The 13,262-nt window shown below is 30.5% G+C and overlaps 2 protein-coding genes across 2 annotated transcripts in view; one reads left to right on the top strand and one right to left on the bottom strand.

Annotated features, from left to right (window-relative positions):
• The first annotated feature begins 3,472 nt into the window (after positions 1-3,472).
• LOC106775177 (protein CHUP1, chloroplastic) lies at positions 3,473-7,258 on the top strand. The gene is made up of 6 exons (XM_014662251.2): positions 3,473-4,911; positions 5,273-5,404; positions 5,550-5,731; positions 5,847-5,958; positions 6,693-6,827; positions 6,938-7,258. Exons 1-6 carry the CDS (start codon positions 3,502-3,504, stop codon positions 7,061-7,063), a joined length of 2,097 nt encoding a protein of 698 aa, XP_014517737.2. The 5' UTR covers positions 3,473-3,501; the 3' UTR covers positions 7,064-7,258.
• Positions 7,259-10,491: 3,233 nt separating this feature from the next.
• LOC106775762 (protein trichome birefringence-like 38) overlaps positions 10,492-13,262 on the bottom strand; it is a 4,369-nt gene continuing 1,598 nt past the window's right edge. Inside the window, exons 3-5 of the mRNA XM_014662937.2 lie at positions 11,606-11,781; positions 11,253-11,411; positions 10,492-11,060 (exon numbers count right to left, since the gene is read on the bottom strand). Coding sequence (XP_014518423.1) covers positions 10,769-11,060; positions 11,253-11,411; positions 11,606-11,781 — 627 coding nt within the window. The 3' untranslated portion in view covers positions 10,492-10,768. The remainder of the gene's footprint in view (positions 11,061-11,252; positions 11,412-11,605; positions 11,782-13,262) is intronic.

The following is a 13,262-nucleotide window of genomic DNA, read 5'->3' as shown; positions in this document are numbered from 1 at the left end:
TATATATATATATATATATATATATATATATATATATATAAAGTTATATTCATATTTTATTATCATTGTATTTCTTCAATTATCTTCTCTAAAAAAAATTATCAGACTGCTTCAAACAATTTGTATCTTTCTAACGAAAGTTAAACGAATATTTTCTGTTAATCCTTCTTTAAAAAACTCATCAAAATTGAAATTATTTTATATTATGTACTAATTGATCAATATTTTTTTTTCAACTTTAACATGCACATAAACTAAATTTAAATGTGAAAAAGTTAAATTTATTTTATTAGTTGTTTTTTCTGAATGAATTTACAGATAAATTCATTAAAAATGCTACATGTACAATTTCATGGTCTCCTCTTAATTTCGATTTTCCAATGAAGTAGATAAAAATTCAATAATTACAATTGTAAGAATATAATAAGTTACGATTATTGATTATGGACTTTTTCTTGCTAAAAGTGCCATTTTAGTACTAAACATTATCCTCTTTTTATCTCGAGTCAAAAATCAACTTTCATTCGATTCAATTTTTTTTAGGACTGTTACATTTTTAAATAAAACAACATATATTTTAATTAATTAATAAGGTTTAATTATGGATTCCTTTTATATGAAAATCTCAAATTTTTATTTGTCTTAATCAAATATTTATTTTTTAAAATGTTATATAATTTGGTCATTTTTGTCATTAATATACTAATAATATTGTATCACTTGTTAGTTTGTATTTTTTTTAAATTATCATGTGTCATAGTATGATGTAATTGTAACAGTGATAGGTGTCACCGTCATGTCAAGTGACATTATATAAATATCAATTTAGTTCTCTTATTTGTTATTTTAAGTCAATTCAGTTTCATTTTTTTAAATTGAATAAAAGTCAATAATTTTTATAAAAATGTTAGAATAGGATTAAAAATAATTTTATATCAATGGTAAAATTTTAACAATTTTATAACAATTCAAATAAATAAATTTAAAATTTTAAAACATAATTTAAATAAGCTTAATCTTGTTGAAATGTTTAATCAAAATATAAATTTTAATAAAAAATAAATTTAGTCTTTAGTTAGAGAGAAATAAAATTGCTCAATTTAAAAAAAAACATATAATAGAATTGAATACAAATAACAAATACAAAAACTAAATTGAAATTACAATAATACCACTTAGCATAAGAGTGATGGGTGACACTGTAACTTACACATCACGTTGTCATTGCCATGTGACGACATAACTTAACATGTGGTAAAAATAAATTAATTTTAAAAAATCATGAACTAACACGTGACACATCTTTAATGTTGTTAATATGATACTAACGAAAATGATCAAATTATATCATATTTTTAAAAATAAAAACTTAATTGAGACAAATAAAAGTAAATGGACTAATTTAAAATTTTGGTACAAAAATAGAGACTAAAAACACAACTAAACCAATTAATAATTATAACCTTTTTTATTTAACCATAAACATTCAATTTAAGAATTGATGATTCTTCACTCATGATAATATGTATAATTTATTAATGTTTTAAATATAGCAACTTTTTGTTTTGTTAATACTTTAACAAAATTTTTATAATGAAATCACACTTGTAATATTTTTTTAATAATGACATTATACTATTTATTATTATTATTATTATTATTATATATATATATATATATATATATATATATTAACATAAATTAGTTCTTCTAAGTTTATTATTAATGAACATTCTCACCTAAAACATCATTTATTTGATTATGCATATCACAGTAGTTGAACAACGCAAACTAAATTAACAATTTTGAAAATATCATATATTATAGTTCAATTATTTCACATCATATAAATTTATCTAAAAAATATCAATCACAGACAATCATAATCAAGTGTTTCACCTAATAATCAAAGTGATTCACTCTCATTTCATCAACATTGTCATAGACGTTTGATTCTACTTTTAGAAGATATGTGTGTTGAATTAGACTTGCAAGTTTCACACTTCTCATACCACCTTCACTTACACATAACTACCTATTAGGAAACTATGTTATCCTTATATGATAGAATAATTTCTCATTACTTATTTAACACAATTATTTTGACATCACAAGCTAGGTAATAGGAACCTACATCATCTCTTATTATCTAATATTTTCTTCTATGAGTCGAGTATTAATATAGTCACAATAATCACTTTTGATGGCATCTTTATTATGTACAACCTTCAACATCTCATGTAATATTTCATCCTTAGAAATAATTATATTCATGTCAAATACACATCAAAGCTACTCAACTTTACACATATCAACAATAAATTATGACCAATACCCAGATGTTACCTGGTCACACACTCACATTTTTTTTATTTTTTTTTTAAAAAAAAACTTATTTTTAAATCCAATATTTGTTGTCTCTTATTTAACGAGATAAAGATGAAATTTTTTAAAACAAAAGTTTGTCCAAAGAACATCCTTACATGTGCAATGAGACACGTCTAAAAATTTATTCATTACTCGAAAACCAATTTATTTTAAGATTTTTTAATTTTAAAATCTTAAATTTTACTCGACAAGAAAACTCACTTGCCTAACAAGACTAGATTTGTCTAGTGATCAAACCATCCTAAATTATTTGATTTTTTATAAATTAAATTTTACTCAACGAGCTATCTATTTGTCTTAGCAAACCAAGCTCCATTGGCCTTAAAAGTTTGCACAATGAGTATTTACTTGATTATCAAGTAAAAGGACCTTAGCTTTTTTGATTCCCAAAAATTGAATTTCACTCGATAAATGGATGACTCGTTTAATGAGTTTTCATTATTTTAGAAGTCTAAAATAATATATTAGTTTGTCTAGAAACTTTAAATTAGTATTTTTGTTTATTTTTTGTTTGAGATATAAAATAATGATCAAATTGTTCAGTCATTGTTTCAAATCTAAGATTTGTGCAATGAAAAGGATTTTCTTTAAGTTTAAATTCTTTTAATAACACCTACAAAATATATTATGATACTAAAATCAAATCATGTTAGACAAAAAATAATAAATACTTTAATTAATGTATAATTTACCTTATTATCTTAAATATTTATTCATAAATTGTGATAGATAAGTTTTAAATATGTAACTTACATTTTCATCTTAAATCTTATGATGAATTTTAAATTAAGATTGATCTAAGTATGACCCAAGTATTAATTAATTTACTTTAATGATATTCAAATGTTTCCATCTGATAAATCACCATCCACTCTCTTAGATAATTGTCTCACTTAGTTAGTCATTTTAATCATATTCAAAGCATTCGATATGATAAATCAGCATCCAGTCTCTTAGATAATTGTGACTGATAAGATGGTTCACCGTTCTGATTGAAGTTTACCGAATAGTGAGTGCATATGTGATTATTATGTATATAAATCATAATAATGGCGTGTCTTAATTCATAATAGCATAAAAGAGAGTAATTAAAAAAGGTTATTTTGATGTGTGATGCAGTTAAGGCAAAGTGAAGAAGAGGCCCCAGTAGAAGGGAAGTCCGTTGATGATCGTAAATGGAGCCCTACTTTATTACAATTTTGCCTCTTTTGCTGGAATCTCTTCCTTCTCTACCTGTTTCTTTCTCTGTCTCCCTCCCACTCCCAGACAGACATTCGGACAGCGACATCTTTGTTAGTTTTAGCTTTCACTTCCAATGACATTGCAAACCAGACAACCCTAATCCAAAAATCAAATCCTACCTATTCCCATTTTTATTACTGTTCCTTTTCCACCTCAATGGTAGCTGGCAAGGTCAAGCTCTCAATGGCTTTCCCCAAGTCCCCTGCGCCCCCCACTCCTCCCCACTCCTCCGCCACTAAATCCTCCCTCACGCGCTCCTTCGCCACTTACTTCTCACGCTCCTCCGCTCAGGTTCAGCCCCGCCCCTCCGACGTCCTCGACCTCCTCCGCCTCGTCGAGGACCTCCGCGAGAGAGAGTCTCGCCTCAAAACAGAGCTTCTCGAACACAAGCTCCTCAAAGAAACCGTTGCCATTGTTCCCCTTCTCGAAAACCAGATTTCCGCCAGGGACGCACAAATAGAAAGTAACGACAAAAAAATGGAACAAGTGGAGGCAGACAACCGCAGGCTCAGGAACGAGCTCCAAGAACTGAAGCTCCGAATGGAAGACGAGAAAATAGAGAACCTGAAAAAAACTAAAGCGTTGGAGGATGAGATTGCAGAGCTGAAGAAAACGGCGTCGGATCATGTCTGCAAACCATTGGTAAATGAAGTGCATTCTTCGATGGAAAATGACGAGCATTCTTCAGTGAGGCTTCAAGCGCCTTTGGAGGTGCCAGCGAGGTCCGCTTTGATCAAGAGTTTGAAGAAAACGGCATCGGATCATAGAAGTGTGAACCTCAAGCAGTTTGAAGCAACTGTTCAAGATTTTAAACCAGAAATGGCTGAAAGTGAAAGGCCGCGTCGTGACTCGGGGGAGCTCACCGATTCTACCGAGTCCATTTTAACAAGATCACGTGCGCCTCGCGTTCCCAAACCGCCACCGAGACCATCGTTGTCTTCTTCATCAATGCGCTCTCGGTACACCGATTCTGCGGCGTCGGAGAACGGCAATGTCGAAACAGAGAAAGTGATATCACGGCCTCCCCCGCCGCCTCCTCCTCCTTTCAAGGCTGCGTTGAAGGCTGCTCCGCCTCCTCCACCTCCGCCGCCGAAGGGGAGTAGGCAGGCTACGGCAAAGGTGAGGAAGGTGCCGGAAGTGGTGGAGTTCTATCATTCCTTAATGAGGAGGGAATCGCAGTCCCGGCGAGAATCACTCTCCGGCGTTGTAGAACTGCCCCCTGCGGCCAATCCACGTGACATGATCGGTGAAATTGAGAATCGTTCATCTCACCTGCTCGCCGTAAGTGTGTCACCTGTTTTTTTTCAGAAATTACGAATGTGCCACTGGTGTCATTGTCAAATGCAAAATGCTGACTTCCATGCTTTAATTTGAAATTGATTTTTTTTAACGTAAGACAGCAATTAAATTCGAATTTGGGTGCCCCGACTTTGACAATGCCGCAAAGTAGATACGCACTTTATGGAATCACTTTTTTAATTGTCGAACTACAAAAGGGAAAAGAAGATCCTCCATTAATTATGTCCAAGAGTTATTGGGTTTAGTTATTTGGTTAGAGCCTAATTTAATTTAGTTTAGCATAAATAAATATGGCTTCTTGAGTGATCACCTCCGCAATATTTCCTTGTTTTTTTTTTTCCAGATTAAAACAGATGTCGAGACGCAAGGAGACTTTATTAGATGCTTAATCAAAGAAGTGGAGGGTGCTGCATTTACAGACATTGAAGACGTTGTGCTCTTTGTTAAATGGCTTGATGACGAGCTTTCCTATTTGGTACGTATTGTTGAATGATATTATTTCTAAACAGAATTTTTACAGCAATATATTGTGCAAATTGGCATAAGAACTTCATTTGAAAATGGCATTTAGATTAAGATAGAAAAGAAGACTCATTTGCTATGGTTGGTTTTTATTTTAGGTGGATGAACGAGCAGTGCTGAAACACTTCGATTGGCCAGAGAAGAAGGCCGATGCGCTGCGCGAGGCCGCTTTTGGGTATTGTGATCTGAAGAAGATAGAATCTGAGGCTTCTTCATTTCGTGATGATCCTCGACAACCATGTGGTCAAGCTCTCAAAAAGATGCAGTCTCTCTTTGAAAAGTATGCGTATCCCTGACCCACATGGGAATATGATAACAACATGATCTGTAAAATGTTAATTGGACATTCTTTTGCACACAACCTTAAATAACACTCTAATGTTGGGTTATGGCAGATTAGAGCATGGAGTTTTCAATATCTCGAGAATGGGAGAGTCAGCTACAAATAGATACAAAGTCTTCCACATACCTGTGCAGTGGATGCTTGACAATGGTTTTGTGAGCCAGGTAAATTTTATGATCAATTGGGAAGTGACATGTACTTAATTTTAATAACCTCAGCCTATCTTCGATGTATCAGTGACCAGCAGTTGTTTCAACTGATTTAGACTACTCCAAATAATTTATTTTGGAGATTTCTAAAAGAATTATCTCGGTTTTATTTGTTTAATAGCGTTCGTTACTTCTCTTTAAGTAAGCCTATTTATAAATATCAATTCGTTAAATTTCATCGTGTCGGAATAATTCTAAAAGATTTCGTTGATGAAGTTAACTACTGTGTGTGGTGCCTAATGTACCACCAAGATGCAGTGCTGGCAGCAAAACGACAAAGCAAAGGTTGGATTCTTACTTGTTTGTCTCTGCAAATTTCTGCATGAGCACATGTGAAATCACAGATCTCTAAAATCCATCTGTTTGTCCGCTTAGCCGTTTAAACTTGAATAAAGAGAACTAGATTCCTTATTCCTGACCATTAATATCTTTGTCGCATTCAAATGGCAGTTAGATGGATCATGGATAGTACACATTTAATACGTTTTAAATTACATTAGTAACAAAAAGGCCACATCCTTCATACATGCGAATAAACAAACATAATTAGATATGGATAGCTTGGTACTTAGGTTGCTATTTACAATTTCTAGTGTTATACAGTGAAGAATGACAAGGTAAATTCTCAAATGTTGGTTACCTTATTCGATTTTTTTTTCTTTTGCAACTTCAACTTTATGTCATGACAGATCAAGCTGGCATCTGTGAAACTAGCCATGAAGTACATGAAGAGAGTCTCTGCTGAGCTTGAGACAGTTGGTGGTGGTCCTGAAGAAGAGGAGCTCATTGTCCAAGGAGTTAGATTTGCTTTTCGAGTACATCAGGTAAATCCTACATATATGTTTCAACGATAATACAAAACAGGTGCCTGTTCTAATACAGATAGAGCATAATGGGCCATCTGAAATGATAATGAGCTGTTGATGTTTGGCAGTTTGCTGGGGGGTTTGATGTGGAGACAATGAGAGCATTCCAAGAATTGAGAGATAAAGCGAGGTCATGCCAACTTCAATGCCATAGCCAGCAACAGAAATTTTTTTGCAGGTCTGCAACCTACTAGAAATGGAGCAAACTCAGCTTCAGAAAATAGTAGCACCGATTTTGATGTATAGATAGTGACATTTTGCTTGTGAATACCAATAGAATGGCCATCAATTTACGCAGACGCAATCATAATTCACCCATTCATTAATGAACGACTTGGATAGGGAAACCACGCAACCACTCAATCAGTAACACCAATTGTTTCCTCTCACTCATGTTGCTGTTACCGATTCCTTAATATTAGTGTCTTTTATATATCTTCCCGACTCTAATACTAGTAAATTGTTTTCGTTTGCATGATTCATTCATATCCGTTGATTGAGTTAATTCAGACTATTTTTTTGTCCAATAAAACCTTCTGTATTAATTCAATGTAGTCATGTAATTGAACAGAAATATTTAATGTGTCGTTGGTTTTGTAAAACAGTTAATGCAATTTTCTTTAAAACATAAAGGGAGAGAGTAGTACAAAAAATATTTAATAAAAATAATTGGAGCCACGTATCCTCTATTAACTAGCACCAACTTTTATTAATTTTATTATTACAATATGATTTTATTGATTAAGTAGTCAAATTAGTATATGAAAGATAAACAGTTGTCATATTAAGCACTTCAATGATAAAAATAAGTATATTTGTATGTATTATCATGAAATCGGTTTTTAATCGTGTATATTTCATAAATATTCATTCTCAAAACATCATGATATGAGGATTAATTTGACAAAAAGAAAAGCAAGTTGAGGAAGTTCAAACTACAATTTAAGAGTGAATATAGTCTAAGTTCTTTTTATAGAATTAATTTTACTATTTATTCTAAAAATGTCATTATAAATGTCAACAGGATTATTTTTCATAATTTTTACTTTATTTGTTTTACTCCATGAATTTTTGGAGAAAAAAAAACATTTTTTTCTAGATTGGTTTTTTTATAAAATTAATGATCTTATAAGTGTAAGAATACTTTTGCAGATATTTCATCCAAATATTTCACATGTTTCATATATTATAGAGTTGGAAGAAAAAAAAAACTTTGGAAACTTAATTATCACCTAATTTTATATGGAAATGTGAGTTTACCTGTCCTTAATTTAACCTATAAGAGTGGGTTGAAAAGTTTGCAAACTTGTGGGTAAGCTCATCCAAATTTTAAAAAAGTGAAAAGAAAATTACCAAAATTCTTTATATATATATATATATATATATATATATTAATTTTAAATTTAAATAATAAAAGAAAGCCAATATTTGGTACAGGTATAACAATTACAATAAAATTTTTTAAATATTATTAATTTTTCATTTACTGGAAATAAATAAAAAGAAGTGTATTATAAAAATTATTTAAATGATTACAAAATAAAATGTATACTCATATTTATAAATACATAATGTTAATAAAATAATAGATAAAAAAGATTTATTTATATCCAACATAGAAATAATGTTACATAACAATGACATATTAAAAATATTTAATGCAGTTGTAGGATGGGAGATAGAATGAACCCATATTTTGGATTACAAATTCTGTGAGAAACTAAAGAACTTAAAATCTGATCCGTTTCATACATTTTTTTATAATGAATAATGAACCGGATCAACAGACAAACCTCTTTTATATTCAATACTAAATAGCTTATCCTATGAAACTTGTAAATTTTCTCTCTATTTTAAGTTATTTGTATAATTTTGAAGAAATAGTTTATTTCCCTCTCTATAAATGGTCTTATTGAGGTAAGAAATTGTGTCTCAATGTTTTCTGATTATATGGGTGCCAAAATATTAACAATGCCTATTATTGTATAGAAATCATTGAATTTTCAAAACACCAACAATTCTTCACAATAATGACTGGCTATAAATATAGAACAGATAGCAATATTTATGAGGATAAAATCTCTAGTACAAGAACATATTTTGAGGAAAGTAATGATATAGTGATATATTTTTATATTTACTTGACATATAATATAAGAATAAAATAATTATAAAAAAATATTTTTTTTGTATTTTTTAAAAAGAAAAATAATAAAACGTAAAAAAAATGTAAAGATTTATGTATTTTCAAATACTACTTTTCTTTGAAGAGAAAGAAAAATGAAGCCGTCGTTGACTCTTATACAAAATATTAGATTAAACACTTATTACACAAAAAGAATTGTAACTTATACACATAATTTCTTTTCATATAAGAACGTAAAAATTTAAATGATTTGATTGTGACTTGTGTTATTTTCTTAGGTACGTGAAAAAGTTGGTGCATCCGTAAATTCTTGTTCCATTATAATATTCATAATAAATAACTAAATTAATTGGGATAAAACTTTCTAGTTATATATCTTTTAAATGTTTCAATATTTAACTTTAGTGTATTGTGATATTTTTGGATCCATTATTAATATAAAATATTTTAGATTATAAGTTCTACTATAATAAATGTATATGTTGATTAATGCATTTGTAATTTCAAAATTTTAATTTCACTCAAGAATAAATTCTAACATGAAAGACAGGATATTTCTTGTTTGACTTGCATTTAGCATTTAGCTAGCAATCTTATATAGCGCGGAATAATAGGGATTTCGTTTTGATAAAGTTATTTACAAGCATTTATAAAATAAAATAAAATAAAAATGTACATAAATTAAATTCATATTCAGTTAGGATGATAAAGTGGATTATGATTGTTGAATTGACTTGTTAACCTATTAAAAGTTGATAGATAGGATTGAAATATTTAACTTTATAATTCGTTTAGTTATGATTTTCTTATTTTGTCATTAATTAGTCAATTTGACAAGATAGAATGGTTTGACGCCCTTTCTTTTAAATTAAAATTTAAAATAAAAATAATTTAATAAATTAATTTTATATTATATATTCTTTTCAAGAATACAAATATATAATAATATTATAACTTAAATCATTAATATTTATTTATAAGTTAAATTTCAATTACTAATTATAATTAATAAAGTAATTTAACATATAAGTATAAAAATTATTTTAATTTATGATATTAATTAATCAATAAAAACTTAAAAAATACTTATAATATTAGATATATGTTTTTAACATTTATATAAACTACAGCGAGTAAATACTTATTTGTTAGCTCATGAGCATGAATTTACCAATCAGGATTTCATGTCCTTATGCTGTCTCTATGGCAGAGAGAAATTATGATTACTTACTCTTTCCGATTATTGTTAAACTCACTTTTTGTTGAAACAGAAATAGCAATAATGATGCCATAAGAAGTCCTTTTGCATATTGATTGACATAACTTTTCTCAGAACTCAACTGCTGAGATAATTGGTTGTTAATATTAAGTATCAGAAAATGACCAAAGGTAAATGCAAAAAGACCCTCTGTCTTGGAAGGAAGGAAATAGTTTCTAGTTACAAACTTGTAGCTTCCACAAGTATGTATCAATCAATGACAGAGTTGAACATGATTCTGTGATTCAATAAAATTATATCACACCCTTGTAAAGAAAATACTTATCTAAGTATGCAACACTTTGATCCCTGACTTATTTGTTTCGTAAATTATCCTTCAAGAATCCTATACTTTTGTTTTACAATTGAGTTTTACCCCTTTGACAGTATCTATCCCCCAAACAATCAAGTAATTTTTACCCCTTTTACACTAGCTGAATATATAACCAAGGGATGATGAAGAAAAGGGTTAATAATTTGTGTGGAGTTTCACCTTCATGAGGTGAGAGCTGCATATAGGAGTTGGTTCCAAGTGTCAGGTAATCCTGGTAAGCACCAGTGGCTGCAGTCATTGCCTGCATGATCCCCACTATAAGCAGAAGGGTGAGCATCCTTCCTTAACTGTGAAAGCAGTGTGATATCAAGCAGATAAACTGGAGTATTCATCTTCTTTAATACACTGTTCAATACGTTAGTTGCTGGAGGTAGACCTGCTGGATATGTTGATCCAGACAGTGGTTGAAGCTCTCCACTACAGCTTCTCTTTGGTTGGTTCCAATCCTTCCCTCTGTTATAGTTACAAAGATATCGCAAAATACTTGTTCAGCACTTCAATACTGCACTTGCACATATCAAATGCTTCTAATGTTCTAATTTCTCTGTTGCTTTCTGATAGTCATGAAGAGTATTCATTTCATGCAGTTTATATTTATGCTCTACAAAACGAATTTGATTGAAAATGAGCCAAGGGGTTACTTACTGATAATGAGTTGGAGAGATGCCTTGAAAGAAGACTTTAGTTTTGGTGGTATCAACATTCAGATCAACCCATTTAGCCCAAGTGGTTAATCCTTTATTATATGCCTCCAAACGGTCCATGTTCTTAACCAGATTGGGTCCATCTCTGATATAATCCCATCTGAATATGAAGATCACAAACAACCGTTAGGTCAGACACAAAAACAAAAGGGGCAGAGAGAGAATGAGTTAATACAATACAATAAAATGGACCCTCCCATGTTATAACTTTTAATGTAACAAGGTTGTGTTGAAATTTTGTGTCATCTTTCACCTAATAATATGCATTAAATATTTTGCATAAACGCATAATACCCCTGAGATTTTCCAGTGTGGGTCCACCAATGCCAGGAGTTGAAAATCAACATGTCCATGCCTTTCCACGCATTTCCAGCAACAATGGAGTTCAATGTAAGGACTCGCCCAACTTTTTCTCGAATTATGTCTACCAAATATGGGGTGCGGTATAGCTGTATTGTTACTCCATAGTCCTGCACAAACTCACCAAACCACTAATCATTATCTATCCACTTTCCATGGCTCAGATTCAATTCCATTTACATCATACCCACATTTATATGTATGAGATATTTCACAAACCAAACAATAAAGTGCAAAACAACCAGGACTCACACTCACTACAGACATTCATCCCTATCCAATTCTAATAAAAGTCAACTCATATTCATATATTATTTTTATATCATATCTATCTTATTCTACCATGCTTCATCTCTAATTTTCTTTCAATCATAAGCACACTATAAAAGTGATTAAAGTACTTTACCATAACATCGTTTTCAAAAGGGGGAAGCATGAATTGGCATACAAAAGATATTCACGTGAAAAATAATAACTGTCAACAAACATCCTCTGTTCTGTCAACGTCACTTTCTCAATATAATATAATACCATCTTTTTATAAGTATTAATAACTAACCACTAACTATAATTCTAAAAACAATAAATTTTCAGCACAGTTAACGGGAAAGAGATATAATAACAAAAGGTTTGAAATTATTATTATGAAAAAGAAAAAAAAAATCTAAAGTCGAGGGAATATGTTGCTGCGTATATTTATTGAAATTATTACCTTAAACATTGGAAAACGGTGATTATTCAAACTTAAGATTTGTCAACTTGTTAATAATCACGTGAATAGTTCTTAGAATAAAACATTTCATTTTATTAATCAATCTAACCCGAATGCACTAAGGAATTGCTACCTACTGATTGAGATATGAAATTTATCTGAGTTTTATAATATTATGGATTTTGTAGCTTAACAATGTTAGCATGCGATATAGATCGTTTTCAAACAGAAGAGGCTAGCCAACTTGTGTCATGTTCTATGATTGATACCAAGCAAAATAAGATAATGAACAAAATAATTGCGAGGAGCCTCCAAGTTGTAATCACATGGTTGGCATGCCCAGCCTGTCATATACATATATATCATAAGTAAACTCTATTAAGTAGAATTTAGGCTTCACTGCAACGTGAATTACTATGTGCTGTTTTTCTTACACTTTTTCTTTAGGGATCACTACTACTTTTATTTCTATTCTTTATTTTGAATATTTGATTGGCCCTGGCCCAGCAAAAGGAATCTTCTCCTGTCCAAGGAACTATTCAAAGGTATATCATTAAAGCGTTGGTTCATCATTTCTGCTTAACTTTGTGGGCAATGGGTTTTGCATATTTAAATCCATGTAGTTCAACCTTCCACCTATCAAATTTTGAAAAATATAACACAAAAAAAGAAAAGAAAATGAAAATTCAATCCAGNCTCTCCATTCCTACCTCTTCTCTATATCTTTATTTTAAAAGTGACAAGTATGATAGAGAGGTGCAAGAGGTTTGATTTTGATGTATGGTTAGCTTTTTCTAAATATATCATATCGGTATGGAGATTGAGTGTTTTGCAAGCTCAAAATCTATGTTCCTTTAGTGTATCAAAATAAGAAACTCT

Source organism: Vigna radiata, chromosome 10 (genome assembly GCF_000741045.1).
Source record: "Vigna radiata var. radiata cultivar VC1973A chromosome 10, Vradiata_ver6, whole genome shotgun sequence".
In the NCBI taxonomy this organism is placed as follows: Eukaryota; Viridiplantae; Streptophyta; class Magnoliopsida; order Fabales; family Fabaceae; genus Vigna; species Vigna radiata.
Note: the sequence above shows the minus strand (reverse complement) of the source record. Positions and strands in the feature narration are given on the sequence as shown.